General features: G+C 38.7%; 1 protein-coding gene across 1 annotated transcript; it reads right to left on the reverse strand.

The window, feature by feature from the left end:
* Positions 1–1,960: 1,960 nt before the first annotated feature.
* Positions 1,961–18,790, reverse strand: asns (asparagine synthetase). Its single transcript, XM_058047008.2, has 12 exons — positions 18,517–18,790; positions 17,592–17,846; positions 12,925–13,162; positions 12,684–12,854; positions 12,514–12,615; positions 10,744–10,871; positions 9,115–9,241; positions 6,922–7,028; positions 4,878–4,978; positions 3,204–3,285; positions 2,972–3,127; positions 1,961–2,839 (listed from the first exon to the last, which is right to left on the reverse strand). The coding sequence occupies exons 2-12, from the start codon at positions 17,838–17,840 to the stop codon at positions 2,603–2,605; spliced, it is 1,698 nt and encodes a 565-aa protein (XP_057902991.2). The 5' UTR covers positions 17,841–17,846; positions 18,517–18,790; the 3' UTR covers positions 1,961–2,602.
* Positions 18,791–19,083: the final 293 nt, after the last annotated feature.

Here is a 19,083-nt window from a genome sequence, read left to right on the forward strand (position 1 = left end):
CAATGGGAATCGTGTCATAAGGGGCGGTATCATAGGTGGCAAAATTATAAAGGGTGTCTTCAATGGGGGTCGTGTTATAAGGGATGATATCATATGTGTTGGTATCATAAAGGGTGTTATCAATGGGGGTCGTGTTATAAGGGATGATATCATATGTGTTGGCATCATAAAGGGTGTTATCAATGGGGGTCGTATCATAAGGGGCAGTATCATAAAGGGTGTCATCAATGGGGGTTGTGTTATAAGGGGTGATATCAAAAGTGGTTAGTATCATACAGGGTGTCATCAATGGGGATCGTGTCATAAGGTACAGTATCATAGGTGGCGGTATCATAAAGCGTGTTTTCAATGGGGGTCGAGTTATAAGGGGTGATATCATATGTGGTGGTATCATAAAGGCTGTTATCAATGGGGATCGTGTCATAATCAACAGGGGCTAGCATCATGGGATGTATGAACAATGGGGATGGTATCATAATGGCTGCCATGATAGAAGGTGCGATAACAATGGGTAGTATAGGAGGTGGTACCATAAAGGGTGTTTTCACTGGGGCGTCGCGTTTTAAGGGGCGGTATCATAGGATGCAGTAACATAAAGGGTGTTATCACTGGGGATCGTGTCATAAGGGGCGGTATCATATTAGCTAGCATCCTAGGAAGTGTCATTGTCAAAGATGTTTTCCAGCAATAAAAGAGAATGACATAGATGAGTTGTACCAGGCTGCCCTCTGGTGTTCCACAGAGGTACTACACCATAAACACACTGTGTGCAAACATCAAGGAAACAAAACTAAATAGTTATTAAATTTAAATACATCCAACATGTCTATACTATTTCATTTTTTTTAATAAGCTTCCACATCATTTGAATATTTCCATCACTCGTTTTATTTGTGGAAAGCACTGGATTGGGTATGCAAATACATAATACACAATAAACTTTCCCACCTCATCATATAAAAGAATAATTCCATAACTATTAACAGTGGAACCTCCAGAAGCACACCAACGTTGGTTGGAATCTAATCTAAAATGTCGTTTTACAGGAATAATAAAATAATAATAAAATAAAAATAAAGTCAATTAATAGTTGACCACCTTCTATAACCTACAGTTATAACATTATTAGAGCCCTCTAGACATGACATAACACCCCTATAGCCACCTATACATTCATACTAGCCAATATTTCTCATGAATCTGAGCAATAGGCGGACAGGAAGTCATGAGTTGCAACAGTACCCCCCTGTTTTTATAAAAGACATGTTATCATATGGAGTGGTATCATAGTAAGTGACATCGCTGGCAGTATCGCAGAGGTCGGCATAACAGGATGTGATATCATATGGGATAGGATGTGGTATAATATTGGGTGGTATTACAGGTGACAGTATCATAAAAGGTGGTATCATAGGTAATAGTATCACAGGGCATGGCATCACAAGGCATAGTCACATGGGGTGGTATCATAGGATATCATAGGAAGAGTGGTATTATAGGAGGTGATATCATTAGGAGTGGTATCACAGAGGGCAGGGTATTATCACATGGGGTGGTATGATAGGAAAAGGGGTTTTATAGGAGGTGATATCATTAGGGGCGGCACCATAAGAGGTAGAGACAGTTAAGTGTACTAGGTGGCATTATCGGTATTGGAATCACTGGGGATGATACTAAAGGAGGTGGTATCACTGAGGGCGGTATCATAAAATGTGATATCACTGGAGGTGGTATCATAGGCGATAGTATCACAGAACGTATTATCAAATGGGGTTGATATCATTGGGGTGGCATCATAAGAGATAGTATCGCAGAGGTTGGCATCACTGGTGCGATACCATATGGGATGACAGTTAAGTGTACTGGGTGGCATTATCGGTAGTGGTATCACTGGTAGTGGTATTACTGGGAGCGGTATCGCTGGGAGCGGTATCGCTGGGAGCGGTATCGCTGAGAGCGGTATCGCTGAGAGCGGTATCGCTGGGAGCGGTATCGCTGGGAGCGGTATCGCTGGGAGCGGTATCGCTGGGAGCGGTATCGCTGGGAGCGGTATCGCTGGGAGTAGAAGGGTTTTACTTTTGGATGCCATTTTCGGAATTGATATTATAGGAGTTGATATCATTAGGGGCGCCATCATAAGAGGTGGTATCACAGATAATGCGATACCATATGGCATAACAGTTATACTATTACGGAAGTGTACTGGGTGGCATTATCGGTTGTGGTATCACTGGTAGTGGTATCACTGGGAGCGGAAGGGTTCTACTTTTGGATGGCATTTTAGCAATTGACATTATAAGGAGGTGATATCACTGGAGGTGGTATCATCGGAGATAGTATCACAGAGAGTATTATCACATGGGGTGGTATCATAGGAAGAGTGGTTTCATAGAGGTGATATCATTAGGGGCGGCATCATAAGAGGTAGTATAGCATCACCGATGTGGAAGGGTTCTACTTTAGGATGGCATTTTAGGAATTGATATTATAGAAGGTGATATCACTGGCGGTGATATCATACCAAGGGTTATAATATTGAAGTGTGATAAGATGCGATATCAAAGTGATCGCTTTGGAGGTTCCACGGTAAATAGAGCAGGAATTATCCCGATATCTGCGCGCTGTTACTATTTTTGTTTATCTTTAGTTTGTAGAAGGACAGAGTGCGAGCTGATGGGTCGGCGGCGTCGATCCAGGACGGCATCCAGAAATGAGGAAGCCACCCAGCCTGGCCGGGGAAGTGTTTCTCAAACACCCGTCTGAAGAAGTAGGCCTCTTTGGTGGGGGGGGTGTTGTGAGGGAAGAGCTTGGGTGCGTTTGCCAGATCGGCATCGGTCACCTGACACGAGAAAACGAGACGTATTTTTGTTTGACTTCCAGATCCTCTGATGGTTTAGTCATTCCCAAAAAGCTCCCAGCTCCCTTGACATCTGATCTTTATACCTGGTATCATGTTGTATGTATCACCTACCATAGAATCGAGGTACTCCTCCAGAACCATGTACCAGGATTTCTTCATAGACATCAAACCATCACTGAAAGCTTCTTTACGGCGCCACAGAATCTCCTCAGGGATCAATTCCGCACCTTTGAAGGCGTCCCTCAGAAGATACTTCTCCACTCCATGCTGCTCACAAAGAAGAAGAAATACTTTTAGGAAAGTGATACTTGGGATTCAAATCTAAACAAAAAAATGAACAAACTCTTGGAGTTCTCATTTCCGGAGGCAAGGACAGGAAGTATGAGGTCAGTCTGTGATCCAGGAAAGGCACCCTAAGCTCCAACCTGGAACCAGAACGGATCAACATCAGCCACGTTTACATGAGTAGTTGTTTCCTCTTTCCGAATGACTTTTCCGAAAACATGGTATACACATGCAGAGCTATAATCAACCAGAATAGTCAACGGGGCATGCCCAGTAAAACGTAAACATCAATATCACGTGATACCGACTTCCCCGAGTTTTTCTTTCACTTGTTGGAATAACTCCGTATTGCTAGTCCGGTCTTGAAATTGAGTTCGGATCAAAAATAAACTTTCCGCAAACTTTCCTACCGCTCCATCTGGTACAGTAACTGTTACATTTGTTCACTTCCTGCTTTCCTAATGCAGTTTAAAGTTTTTAAATTTGTAAATTTGTAAATTTTTTGAATTTTTTAAATGTTTTAATGTTTTAATGTTTTAATGTTTTAATGTTTTAATGTTTTAATGTTTTAATGTTTTAATGTTTTAATGTTTTAATGTTTAAATTTTTAAATTTTTAAATTTTTAAATTTTTAAATTTTTAAATTTTTAAATTTTTAAATTTTTAAATTTTATTATTTTTATTTTATTTTTTGTCATGTACCAAAGTTTATGGATAAAAAAGTCTGAATTATAAAAAATAAAGTTGAAATGTTAAATTTAAAAAATGCTATTTTCTTCAGTTGTGATATGATAAACAAAAATTATTAAATTTTGGAAAATTATGTTGGAAAATGTTGTGATTTTAGGATAATAAATTTTTTTGCTAGTATTGCTAGTTTTTCCTTCGTCCAGTCTTGCAATTGCGTTCGGATCACAAACAAAGTTTCTGCAAATTTTCCTACCCCTCCTTCTGGTACTTCTACAATCAGTAACTGTTACATTTGTTCACTTCCTGCTTTCCTAATATAGTTCAAGTTTTTTTTTGAATTTAATTTTATTTTTTAATTATTTTTTAATTATTTTATTTTTTGTCACATACCAAAGTTTATGGAAAACAAAGTCTGAATTATAAAGCATAAAGTTGAAATGTTAAATAAAAAAATGCTATTTTCTTCAGTTGCCACATGATAAACAAAAATAATTAAATTTTGGAAAATTATGTTGGAAAATGTTGTGATTTTAGGATAATAAATTTTTTTGCTAGTATTGCTAGTTTTTCCTTCGTCCAGTCTTGCAATTGAGTTCGGATCAAAAACAAAGTTTCTGCAAATTTTCCTACCCCTCCTTCTGGTACTTCTACAATCAGTAACTGTTACATTTGTTCACTTCCTGCTTTCCTAATATAGTTTAAGTTTTTTTTTAATTTAATTTTATTTTTTTATTATTATTTTATTTTTTTTCACATACCAAAGTTTATGGAAAAAAAGTCTGAATTATAATGCATAAAGTTGAAATGTTAAATTTAAAAAATGCTATTGATATGATAAACAAAAATTATTAAATTTTGGAAAATTATGTTGGAAAATGTTGTGATTTTAGGATAATAAAGTTGAGAAAAAAAAGTCGAAATTTTTTTTTAGAAGTACAAACTTGAATTGAAAGTTGAAAAATATTTGATCACGATTAATCACATTTTGTCGACAGTTAACTCAGAATGAATCACATTTAATCGCACATAGAAATAAGTTTACCCATGTGCAGAAGTGGTCCGATCTGCTCGGAGACCATCGAACAGGTAGAGTTCTTTCAGCAGTCGAATACTTTCTTCCGCTCCTGCTTCAGCACTGGGAGCCTAAAGAAGAAGTACACGTATATTAATACATATATTAATACAATTACTGCATTCAGTGTTCCAATCACAGTAGTGGTCAGAAGTGTACATCTATGGGAATTAATTAATTTCAACTGTTCTTTATCCAAGGTGGAGTATTTTGACTTTATTTTGGTTTTGTTATAGTCCAAACAAACTTGGTTAGGGCTGCCCTGGTTAGCATATTTCCAGTAGCGATTGCTCTAAGATGTTAAAAAACAACAAGCGTTGTGTTTGGCGGCTTTCTTCTGCCACTGTGCGATTTCTTTCCCCAACAAAGAGCGGCAGCTGTGGACATTTTTTCGGTCAAATACTTACACCAAAATGTTGCTTTGGTTAGCGTACAACATTGTTGTGTTATTACGACACAGCTTGAGTCCAACTGTGCAACATTTTTAAGGAGACCTATAAATAGCAGAACTCACTGTATTATAATTTTCTTTAATTTTCCAAAAATAAAGTCAAAATATAAACAGACATTTTTCGAAAGCTGTTCTTTATCCAAGGTGGAGTGTTTTGACTTTATTTTGGATTTGCTGTAATCCAAACAAACTCGGTTAGCGTGTTTCCAGTAGTGATTGTTCTAAAATGTTAAAAAAATGAATTCTTTCCCCAATTAAGAGCGGCAGCTGTGGACCTTTTTCGGTCAAATACTTACACCAAAATGTTGCTTTGGTTAGCATACAACATGGCGTGTCTTTTTGTGTTATTAAAACAATAGCAATAGCAGAACTCATACAAACAGCAGACATGTAATTTTCTGTAATTTTCCGAAAATAAAGTCAAAATATCAACAGACATTTTTCCAAAGCTGTTCTTTATCCAAGGTGGAGTGTTTTGACTTTATTTTGGATTTGCTGTAATCCAAACAAACTCGGTTAGCGCCGCCTTGGTTAGCGTGTTCCCAGTAGTGATTGTTCTAAGATGTTAAAAAAATGAATTCTTTCCCCAACAAAGAGTGGCAGCTGTGGACCTTTTTCGGTCAAATACTTACACCAAAATGTTGCTTTGGTTAGCATACAACATGGCGTGTCTTTTTGTGTTATTAAGACAATAAGAATAGCAGAACTCATACAAACAGCAGAAATGTAATTTTCTGTAATTTTCCGAAAATAAAGTCAAAATATAAACAGACATTTTTCCAAAGCTGTTCTTTATCCAAGGTGGAGTGTTTTGACTTTATTTTGGATCGGCTGTAATCCAAACAAACTTGGTTAGCATGTTTCCCCAACGAAGAGCGGCAGCTGGGGACCTTTTTGGGTCAAATACTTACACCAAAATGTTGCTTTGGTTAGCATACAACATGGCGTGTCTTTGAGCAGAACTCATATAATTTTCTGTAATTTTCCGAAAATAAAGTCAAAATATCAACAAAATTTTTCAAAAACCGTCCCTCTCTGTAGCCGCCATATTTTTTTTTTTGACTGATTTATCAAGGCACACAGAATATTTTGTGAGAAAGATTACACTCTAATCTTTCATCAGAAAAAAAAGGTTGCTTCTACATTTTCAAGTTTGGTAATCGGCAGGAAATTTTCAGTCATTTTCCGGAAAATCAGTTGTCAACCAAAAAAATGTCAAGCTTAATGTTGACTTTTGACATAAATTTATGACCTGATCAAAATCTTGGTGATGGTCTTCAACTTTTGATCATCTGATAAACAGCCTATTTCGGTTTGTTGTTTTTTAAAAAAAAAATACATAAATAAAGTTATAATAAAGTCCTTGAGCATCTTCTGACCACATTGTGTGTTCTCAACGGTCCATCAAAAATACACACCAAACTGAAGTGAAATGTGAATTTGCCCTCAAGGATTGGAACGGGAGAACAAATCGTTTCATGTGCAAACAAACCACCAAATGATGCCAAAATAAATAATATCCATGATAAATATTAATCCATTTCCAAAACCTGGACTGCTTACCTTGTGGAAGTAAAGGTAACCTTGAGTGAGTTCATCGGATCCTTCTCCGGAGAAGATCACCACACTGTCAGTCTTCTCACGGATGTACTTAGAAACCAAGTACATTCCTACATGAAGAAAGGAAAGAAGGTACAGTACATTGTAATCCACACAAAGGCCCAAGCGGAGGTTCGAACCCAAGGAAATTTAATATTTTCCTAGTTAGAGCTTGTGAGTCCTTGTGAGAGGCCTTGGAGATAAAGGAACTCTAATATGTAATGTCCTTCTGATGTACTCCTTCCTGATCCTATCCATCCTGGTCACTCTCAATGAGAACCTCAGCATCCTCATCTCTGCTACCTCCAGTTCTGCTTCCTGTCTTTTCCTCAGTGGCCTTGTTAGAGGCCTTGGAGATAAAGGGCCTCTAACATGTAATGTACCCAGGATGGATTCGTTCCTGATCCTATCCATCCTGGTCACTCCCAATGGGAACCTCAGCATCCTCATCTCTGCTACCTCCAGTTCTGCTTCCTGTCTTTTCCTCAGTGGCCTTGTTAGAGGCCTTGGAGATAAAGGGCCTCTAACATGTAATGTACCCAGGATGGATTCGTTCCTGATCCTATCCATCCTGGTCACTCCCAATGGGAACCTCAGCACCCTCATCTCTGCTACCTCCAGTTCTGCTTCCTGTCTTTTCCTCAGTGGTCTTGTTAGAGGCCTTGGAGATAAAGGGCCTCTAACATGTAATGTACCCAGGATGGATTCGTTCCTGATCCTATCCATCCTGGTCACTCCCAATGGGAACCTCAGCACCCTCATCTCTGCTGCCTCCAGTTCTGCTTCCTGTCTTTTCCTCAGTGACCTTGTTAGAGGCCTTGGAGATAAAGGGCCTCTAACATGTAATGTCCCCAGGATATACTCGTTCCTGATCCTATCCATCCTGGTCACTCCCAATGAGAACCTCAGCATCCTCATCTCTGCTACCTCCAGTTCTGCTTCCTGTCTTTTCCTCAGTGGTCTTGTTAGAGGCCTTGGAGATAAAGGGCCTCTAACATGTAATGTACCCAGGATGGATTCGTTCCTGATCCTATCCATCCTGGTCACTCCCAATGAGAACCCCAGCATCCTCATCTCTACTACCTCCAGTTCTGCTTCCTGTCTTTTCCTCAGTGGCCTTGTTAGAGGCCTTGGAGATAAAGGGCCTCTAACATGTAATGTCCCTAGGATGTACTCGTTCCTGATCCTATCCATCCTGGTCACTCCCAATGAGAACCTCAGCATCCTCATCTCTGCTACCTCCAGTTCTGCTTCCTGTCTTTTCCTCAGTGGCCTTGTTAGAGGCCTTGGAGATAAAGGGCCTCTAACATGTAATGTCCCTAGGATGTACTTGTTCCTGATCCTATCCTGAAAGTGGCAAAAAATGCTACATGCTAATGTTAGCATGCTACCAATACACAAATGGTGATGATAGTATACCAACACATAGCATAAAAGTTCTAAGTGTTTATGTGTGTCTAGGTAGCTAAAAATGACACTATGTTAATGTTAGCATGCTAGCAATGCTAACATGGTGAGAGTGCAACTAACTCGGTGTTTTTCATTTTTATTCACGTACCCCCATAACAAATGTTGTACCCATGGTGATATGCATACCCCACTTTGGGAAGCAGGGTTTTTTGGGAGGGGGGGGGTTATGATACATTTTGGGCATTCATGATGCTATGGAACGCGTCTATTATTGCTCAAATAATATACATATTACAGCAAGTTTTATGTACTGGTATTTTGTGACTAAACAAAGCATTTTGAAGTATAAAAATGGCAAAATTGACTAAAACACAAATATGTAGTAATATGTAGTGTTCAACACTGGACACTAGGTGTCAGTAATGTTACACTGTTTAGACAATAGCCACCACAGGAAACAAGGGACCCTGTCAATGCTAATACGTGAGTCTATGTATTTGAGTAATAGTAGCATAAAGGTGACTATAGGGGTGTTATTTCATGTCGAGAGGGCTCTAATAATGTTACAAAGTGTATATAGAAGGTTTTATACAGGTTTTCTATGCTCTAAATGCAAAAAATATTCCATGAAAAATTAAGGAATCCTACTTCCTACTATGTTTGTAGTCTTAAAGGAACAGTACCTTTAAAATTGAGTTTTTATATGAGCCAAATTAAATGGGCAACACACTTTCACATTGCACTTACCAACTGCTGCCCGTATGGTGGTGATGTCATAGGTCTCGATGCTCACGATGACGTTCTCCACTGCTTGGATGCCATCCTCTGTAGTAAAGTTCACCTCGTGGTGTTCACTTCCAATGTAAGCTGCAACCTTGGACACACAACATCATAGCTCGTGTTCACAAATAACGAGAAAACAAGCAAAAACAACAACAACAACAGCAAAATAATGGAACAAACTGCAGTAATTTTACAAGGACCTATGATTCTATCATTTTTCAGCCCTTTGTATTGAATTGTGGACTCCTATAGAGCAGCTACACACAATAACCAGCACAGAAAGCTTTCTAGTTCTTCCAGAATCTACACCTATTCAGCTGTATTTCTTTGGATTTTGTGCTTCCAGTGAAAATCAGCAGTAATTTTACAAGAATAAAGTCAACACATTAAAGAGGACCTATATATGATGCTAATTTCTCAGCCCTTTGTATTGAATTGTGGACTCCTATAGAGCAGCTACACACAATAACCAGCACAGAAAGCTTTCTAGTTCTTCCAGAATCTACACCTATTCAGCTCTATTTTGTTGGATTTTGTGCTTCCAGTGAAAACAGTCCGTTTTTAAATGTATTCCACATAGGACCCGCCTCCAGGCACGCCCACTCCGCTGTGATTGGTTACACTCCCAAGTGCTTTGAAGAACTGTGTGGTTTTTGCTGCTAGCTCTGACATTTTATTTATTTCCAGATTTCGATTGCTTATGTTAGCATGCTGGCAGTACATGAATGCTAATGTTAGCATACCAACATGTAGCATAATAGTTCCTTAGTGTAGCATAATAGTGTTCCTTAGAATCTGGGATGAAGATGGGTCTTGGGTGGGTCTTTGTCAGGTTCAAACTCCTGTGACACTTTTAAAAACACTTAAATACAGAAGAGAAAGACAATAATATTCAAAGTTACTCGCAGGGAGGAGAGTGAAACAACATACCCAGTGACATGCCGCTCCACTCTGAATATGCAGTTCACGCTCTTTTTATTCTCTTTCGGGGGGGGGGCAGTTGCACGAGCTGTATTTGTTTGTCTATTTGTGTGTTTATATGTGAGAGTAATTACTTCTATTGTTTTTTATATTGTTCTTATCTTGCTACATTCTTGCAGGATTAACATGAACATCTGCAGGGTTGCTGTTGGCGCATCCAGGACCTGGGGGTCTCTGATCAAGGTCACGAGAACATTCCCTCTTCAGCACATTCAAACACTCTTTCTATTGTCTAAGCAAATGGATATAAGGGTGATAACTAACGTTATAATAATTCTATCTACAGTCTTCCTACATGACAATGACCCAAAATATAAAAGCCACGGTAACAAAGTAGTGGGCCAAAAGAAGCACATTAAGATCCTGGAGTGGTCTAGTCAGACTTTGGATCTTAATCTCATTGAAAATCTGTGGCGGGATCTGAAACTTAAGAGTTGCTAAGCAACAGCTTGGAGACATTTAGGATTTGGAAAGTGCCTCTAAAGAGTGGACCAACATCTTTTTGTGTTGCCATCAAATACTTCTGTTGATATTCCGTGTTAGTTGGGTTAACCCCAATAAAAATTGATGATGGATTAATTTGATTAAAATCCATTCAATAGGAACACCGACCTTACGTGCAGCTAAGATGTCCGGGCTGTCCGCTGACCCGATTGAAAATGTCTGGATGGGGTATTGCAGACCAGCTTCTTTGGCAAGCTTCACCATCGTAGCAGCGACCAGACTGGAATCCAGACCCCCTGTTCAATTCAAAAAGGATTAGGATCACAAGAACCCTCAAGATCATCTCTAGCCATTCAAGTAAGATTGTACTCATCGATTCTTACTGAATGGTAATGGTTTTATTTCATTTGAACATGCATCAGATTACAATTGAATGCATCCCATAATCAGTTCACAGTTCCACATGTCCAAAAGGAGTAGGAAGAAGCAAAGCTTATTAAATCCTACCCCTCCATCTGGTACTTTTACAATCAGTAACTGTTACATTTGTTCACTTCCTGCTTTCCTAATATAATTTAAGTTGGGTTTTTTGTTTTTTTGGGGGGGGTTTGGATTTTGTTTATTTTTTTTAATTTAATTAAATTGTTTTTAATTTTATTTTTACTACTATTTTTATTTTTATTTATTTTTATTTGTACTCCGGTTTCCTCCCACATTCCAAAAACATGCTAGGTTAATTGGTAATGGTAATGGTAATGGTTTTAATTCATTTGAACATGCATCAGATTACAATTGAATGCATCCCATAATCAGTTCACAGTTCCACATGTCCAAAAAGAGTAGGAAGAAGCAAAGCTTATTAAATCCTACCCCTCCATCTGGTACTTTTACAATCAGTAACTGTTACATTTGTTCACTTCCTGCTTTCCTAATATAATTTAAGTTGGGTTTTTTGTTTGTTTGTTTTTTGGGGGGGGGTTTGGATTTTGTTTATTTTTTTTAATTTAATTAATTTTTTTTAATTTTATTTTTACTACTGTTTTTATTTTTATTTATTTTTATTTGTACTCCGGTTTCCTCCCACATTCCAAAAACATGCTAGGTTAATTGGTAATGGTAATGGTTTAATTTCATTTGAACATGCATCAGATTACAATTGAATGCATCCCATAATCAGTTCACAGTTCCACATGTCCAAAAGGAGTAGGAAGAAGCAAAGCTTATTAAATCCTACCCCTCCATCTGGTACTTTTACAAACAGTAACTGTTACATTTGTTCACTTCCTGCTTTCCTAATATATTCCTTTTGCTACCAATACAAAATGCTAATGTTAGCATACCAACATGTAGTATAATAGTTCTAAATGTTTACACGTGTCTAGCTATGAAAGTGGCTAAAAATGCCACTATGCTAACCTCAGCATGCTACCAATACAAAAATGTTAATGTTAGCATACCAACACATAGCATAATAGTTCTAAGTGTTCATGTGTGTCTCGCTATGAAAGTGGCAAAAAAATGCTACTATGCTAATGTTAGCATGCTACCAATACGAAAATGCTTATGTTAGCATACCAACACATAGCGCAATAGTTCTAAGTGTTTATTTGTGTCTAGTTACGAAGGTGGCTAAAAATGACAATGTTAATGTTAGCATGCTAGCAACTAACTCAGTGTTTTTCTTTTTTATTCTAACTATTACATTTGTTCACTTCCTGCTTTCCTAATATAATTTAAGTTTTTATTTTTTTATTTCATTTTTGACACGTACCGAAGTACGAGGTGATATGATTAGTCGATTATGAATTTTATAGCCAGTCAATTGAGGGTGGTTGCTTTTAGGAACCAGCAATAGAAGTCATAGTTTCTATCGTAAACAAAGACAAGAGTTCAAGATGGAAGCATGAGGATAGCACATGAAAGAAGGATGAAAATGACCTGAGAGGAGGCAACCGATCCTCCTTTTGGCCATGAGACGTTTCCTCACTGCATTCTCAAACAAGGTTCTGATGTTAGCCTTCACGGTTTCCTCATCAAAACCTATGAAATGTGAGGGTAATTATTCCAATTATTCCATAAAGTACTACATCGATTCCATAAAGTCCTACTTGTTGGCATTGTCCCCACGCTGTCGTAGAGAGCATGTGCGGGTTCCTTTGTGCACTCGTGAAACCGCTCCATCTGAAGCGACGTCACTTTACCGTTGGGCTTCAAGTCAAAGACCTCAAAGTGTCCCGGCAGAAAGGGGACGATTTTAGCAGGGGTGACACCCGTGAGCCCTGGAGAAAGAGTCAAAAAGAAGACATATCATATTCGGAAGTGAATAAAATCTCCACTTAAGACGTTTACCTTTTGCTTCAGAGCTGACTGCAAGCAATCCGGCATCAGTCAGGAGTCTGAACAAAGGCCGGACCCCATAAGTGTCCCTCCCCAGGAACACTTTCCTGTTGGCCGTGTCCAGCAGTACGAAGGCAAAGGTTCCGTCCAGGAGAGAAACCATCTTCTGAATACCAAAGCGGTTGTAAAGATGAAGCAAAACCTCGCCGTCCACTTCAGTCTGGAACTCGAACTCAAAATGTTTCTTCAGCTGAAAGGAAGTAAGAGAAAATACAGTAAATGTACGTAAGTATCAAATACACAAAATGTAATTTCACGAGAAAACAAACAAAAAAACATAAATTTTACAAGAATAAAGTCATCACATTAAAGAGGACCTTTAATGCTAATTTTTCAGCCGTTTGTATTGAGTTGTGGACTCCTATAGAGCAGTTACACACAATAACCAGCATAGAAAGCTTGCTAGTTCTTCCAGAATCTACACATATTCAACTCTATTTATTTGTATTGAGTTGTGGGCTTCTATAGAGCAGCTACACACAATAACCAGCACAGAAAGCTTTCTGGTTCTTCCAGAATCTACACCTATTCAACACTATTTCTTTAGATTTTGTGCTTCCAGTGAAAATCAGCAGTAATTTTACAAGAATAAAGTCAACACATTAAAGATGACGTATGTATGATGCTCATTTTTCAGCCCTTTTGTATGGAGTTGTGGACTCCTATAGAGCAGCTACACACAATAACCAGCATAGAAAGCTTTCTAGTTCTTCCAGAATCTACACCTATTCAACTCTATTTCTTTGGATTTTGTGTTTCCAGTGAAAATCAGCAGTAATTTTACAAGAATAAAGTCAACACATTAAAGAGGACCTATAATGCTCATTTTTCAGCCCTTTGTATTGAGTTGTGGGCTCCTATAGAGCAGTTACACACAATAACCAGCATAGAAAGCTTTCTAGTTCTTCCAGAATCTACACCTATTCAGCTGTATTTCTTTGGATTTTGTGCTTCCAGTGTTTTAATGTATTCCACATATGGCCCGCCTCCGGGCACGCCCACTACGCTGTGATTGGTTACACTCCCAAGTGCTTTGAAGGACTGTGTGGTTTGTGCTGCTAGCTGCTAACCCAACTTCATAGTAGTTGATAAACAGTATAGGAGTTATTAATAAATAGTTTTGGTATTTTTGCGTTTTTCTACAGCATCGGTGACGTCTAATGTGTTTTGCGGGACTACGAGTATTTAAAAAACTTGGATAGAGCCACTAAATGTGGTGGGGAAAGGCTACTAGCAACCAGCATCCGCCCTGAACCTTGAACTTGACAGATGATGACAAGATTAACAAACAAAAGAAGACCTGCTGAACAGGATGACTGAAATCCAGCATATACAGTCCCTGAAAGCACTGATAGGGGGGATGAAGAAACGGAGACTCTAGTAGATAAGCATTCCAAGACAGCGGATGCATTTGGAGGGGTACGGCAGAGGCGGGCAAACCTGCTTTTCAAGGTTTTCAGTTCATATTCTGAGAAGACTAGAAATAAATTCATTCATTCATTTTCTACCACTTTTCCTCACGAGGGCTGCGAGGGGTGCTGGAGCCTATCCCAACTGTCTTTGGGTGACACTGGTGGCCAGCCAATCACAGGGCACATATATAGACAAACAACCATTCACACTCACATTCATACCTATGGACAATTTGGAGTCGCTAATTAACCTAGCATGTTTTTGGAATGTGGGAGGAAACCGGAGTACCAGGAGACCAGGGTTCAATGCCACCCTCGGCCATCTCTGTGTGGGTTTTCTTTTCCGGGTATTCCGGTTTCCTCCCACATTCCAAAAACATGCTAGGTTAATTAGCCACTCCAAATTGTCCATAGGTATGAATGTGAGTGTGAATGGTTGTTTGTCTATATGTGCCCTGTGATTGGCTGGCCACCAGTCCAGGGTGTACCCCGCCTCTCGCCCGAAGACAGCTGGGATAGGCTCCAGCACCCCCGCGACCCCCGTGAGGAAAAAGCGTAGAAAATGAATGAATATAAAATATGAGTGAAAATTTCTTAAAAATAAAAATAAAAATAAAAATAAAAATAAAAATAAAAATAAAAATAAAAATAAAAATAAAAATAAAAATAAAAATAAAAATAAAAATAAAAATAAAAATAAAAATAAAAATAAAAATAAAAATAAAAATAAATAAATAAATAAAAAATACTTGCACTTGGTCCTCATCTCCCTCACAGTTAGGAGACCAGGGTTCAATCCCACCCTCGGCCATCTCTGTGTGGAGTTGGCATGTTCTCCCCATGCATGCGTGGGTTTTCTTTTTCTTTTCCGGGTATTCCGGTTTCCTCCCACAGAAAACCCACGCATGCACGGGAAGAACTCCACACAGAGATGTCCGAGGGTGGAATTGAACCCTGGTCTAGCTGTGAGGTCTGCGTGCTAACCACTCGACCACTGTACAGCCCTGCAATGTTACTGTAATTCTTCTAAAATCAGACCTTTTTCTTTCGGTATCGGAATCGGCAGCATAAAACCATAATAATAATAATAATAAAAATTAATAATAATAAAAAAATTAATATGTATTACAATATATCTCTGGTCCAAAATGTTACGAAGCTTTGACTGTAACAAATACTAAACAAACATTTGTCACAGGCTGCTAAAAATCCCCCCAAGATGATGATGTTTTTCCATAACTTGACTTTATGAGCGTATTTTAAATACTCTACTACGGATACGAGACCGTTGCTATAGGTACCGGGTTTCCGGAGACAAATCCCAAGGTTTTTATGAAGCGGTCCAAATTGGGAAAAGCGATAGCAGATGTTGGCTGTGTGTGACTCGGGGCTGTATACGTACAAAAACATGGAGGCAGCATGCCAACAATGACTCTACTGGACTTAAATATTACTGTGTCCAAAAAAAATACCACCAAAAACTTGACTAGTACTCTACTCTACTGCTGATAGACACGCGATCTGGAGCCTATCCCAGCTGACTCCGGGTCAGAGAGTTGGGGAGATTTACATTTAGTCAAACCCTAATTATGAATTAATTAGCATTAAATTGAGTTAAATAAGTCTTTGATCCCCTACCCGACCCAACCAGAAAGTACTGCGACTCCCACGAGTCCAGTCCCTTTTTAGATAGTACTCCTAATCTCAACTCATTATGTGGATAAAAGACCATATGTAAGACCGGAATGAACCACAAGACCATCAATCAAAAAACAGACCCGCACAAGACTGGAATGTAGTACAAGACCATCAAAAAGATCATAGACCTGTAAAACACTGGAATGAACCACAAGACCATCAATCAAATTATAGACCCGCACAAGACTGGAATGTAGTACAAGACCATCAATCAAATTATAGACCCGCACAAGACTTTATTGCAAGACTATCAATGACATTGTAGACCTGTACAACACTGGAATGAACCACAAGACCATCAAACAAAAAACAGACCCGCACAAGACTGGAATGTACTACATTACTGTCAATAACATCGCAGACCCGCACAAGACTGGAATGTAGTACAAGACCATCAAAAAGATCATAGACCTGTAAAACACTGGAATGAACCACAAGACCATCAATCAAATTATAGACCCGCACAAGACTGGAATGTAGTAAAAGACCATCAATCAGAATATAGACCCGCACAAGACTATCAATGAGATTGTAGACCTAGACAAAACTGGAAAGAACCACAAGACCATCGATCAAATAGCAGACCAGCACAAGACTGTAATGTAGTACAAGACCATCAGTCAGATTATAGACCCGCACAAGACTATCAATGAGACTGTAGACCTAGACAAAACTGGAAAGAACCATCAAAAAGATTATAGACCTGTACAACACTGGAATGAACCACAAGACCATCAATCAAAAAACAGACCCGCACAAGACTGGAATGTAGTAAAAGACCATCAGTCAGATTATAGACCCGCACAAGACTTTATTGCAAGACTATCAATGAGATTGTAGACATAGACAAAACCGGAAAGAACCACAAGACCATCAATCAGATAACAGACCCGCACAAGACTGGAATGTAGTACATGACCATCTGTAAGATTCTAGACCTGCACAAGACTAGACTTTATGCAAGACCGTCAACGAGATTGTAGACCTGGACAAAACTGGAATGAACCACTAGACCATCAATCAGATAACAGACCAGCACAAGACTGGAATGTAGCACAAGACTATCAATAAGATTATAGACCTGCACAAGACTAGACTTTATGCAAGACCGTCAACGAGATTGTAGACCTGGACAAAACCGGAATGTACTACAAGACCATCAACAAGACAGTAGACCTGCGTATGACTGGAACAACTTGGATTTTTTCAAGTGCAAAACAATCTAAAATGTATTGTACGCTAACCAAAAAAAATTACTAAAACCAAGGCAGATTTTGGTGTAGATTTTCAATGTTAACCAAATAACATGCTAACAGGGGGCATACGCTAACTGAGGTTCCACTGTATGTACTGAACTACCTGAACAAAACATCCATGTCTTAGCTTTGCGTTATAGCTGATAATTTCATGTATTAAAAATGGCCCACGGGCTGCAGGTTGGACACCCGTGGGTTATAAGTGAGTGTGGTTTGCGGCTTGTGAAACGAAGCCACAAACAAACGTCGTTACCACAAGATGGTTGTAAATCTCGCCGTTGTAGCACAGCCACAAGGACGGGAAGTTCTTGACCCGTAGAGGTTGCATGCCGTGCAGCCGGTCCAGGATGGCCAGACGGTGGAACCCAAAGCAGCAGTTGGGGAACCCGTCCACGTTCTCAAAGCGGAAGGCGTCGGGACCTCGGTGTGCGATTTTCATGGCGTTGACGAATTGAGCCGACAAGCAGCCGTCCGTGCCGAAAACAGCCCAGATGCCACACATGACCACCTGTGACACACATTGAATATGACATAAGTTGTCCCTCAATTATCAAGGTTAATCGGTTCCAGATCCGACAGTGATAAGTGAATTTCAGTGAAGTAGGATTCAATCTAAATAAACAGAATAGTTACAGTATAGAAAACATGTTTATGACTTTTTAAATATGCCCTGTAGACATAAAATAACAATAACAAAAGTCATTTTTACATCACATTGGCAGGCTACGGCTACCCAAAGTTCCATGGGGCCCTGAACTAAGCATTCCAGTCATTTAATAACGTCAGTGATCTTTCAAAATAAAGCTGAAAATTTGGATTTAGCACAATGAACACAACAGTTTTGTAATTCTGCTTATACTGTTTTGTAATAAAATATAAAAATATATAAAATAAATTTATAAATAAAAATAAAATATAAAAATATATAAATATAAAAATAAATTTATAAAAATAAAATATATAAATAAAAAATAAAATAAAAAAAAAACAAAACAATAAACACAACACACAATGAAATATGAGATACCGCACATCAACGCGAGTCTTTTTTTTCATAACATTAACGCGTTAATGACGTTTCATTTTCTGACAATTGGCTTCGTGGTGAAATTCACGGTTGAAAGTCGACATAGAAAAAGTAACATTAATGACAAATATAAAATATAATATAAACTTACCTTAATTACTTCTTTTAAAAGCTTGCGTGGAGAAATAGGGCAGTACGAGATGCACAAGTACAAGTCGTTCCCTCAAGAGTTTGATGATGGTACTTTTGTCAAGTACCGTTCAAACACAGCCGGAAGCTGACTCTTTACTTCAAAATAAGAGCGAATTTCTACATCCGTTCACTTTGTAAACTGAAAAGAAAAGCTACGGTGTCACATTTAAGAGCCGAATACAAATACAGTACATAATTTACAGTGTGCAGTACCACTATTACTACAGCAGTACTGTATACTATAGTACTATTACTACTATAGCAATGACGTGCGTCATAACTACAAACTAACGTGCGCGTGGCTTCCTGGTTTAGTGCCTAAGCCCCGCCTACCGTCTGAATTGGTTAATGGCACCTGCCAGCACGTCGCCAGTAATAGTGTTACAGTATTTATAACACACTGTGACTTTATATAACCCGTATAATGTCTTTAATGTAAGCGTGGCATAATTGTTCTTGCTAATTAGACAAAATAAAATAAACAAAATACATAAAAACGTCAATACGGAAGGCACGTGCATGCTCA

The sequence above is a fragment of the Doryrhamphus excisus genome, linkage group LG7 (assembly GCF_037039965.1).
Source record: "Doryrhamphus excisus strain RoL-2023G ecotype Guam linkage group LG7, RoL_Dexc_Guam_v1.1, whole genome shotgun sequence".
NCBI classification, from domain to species: domain Eukaryota; kingdom Metazoa; phylum Chordata; class Actinopteri; order Syngnathiformes; family Syngnathidae; genus Doryrhamphus; species Doryrhamphus excisus.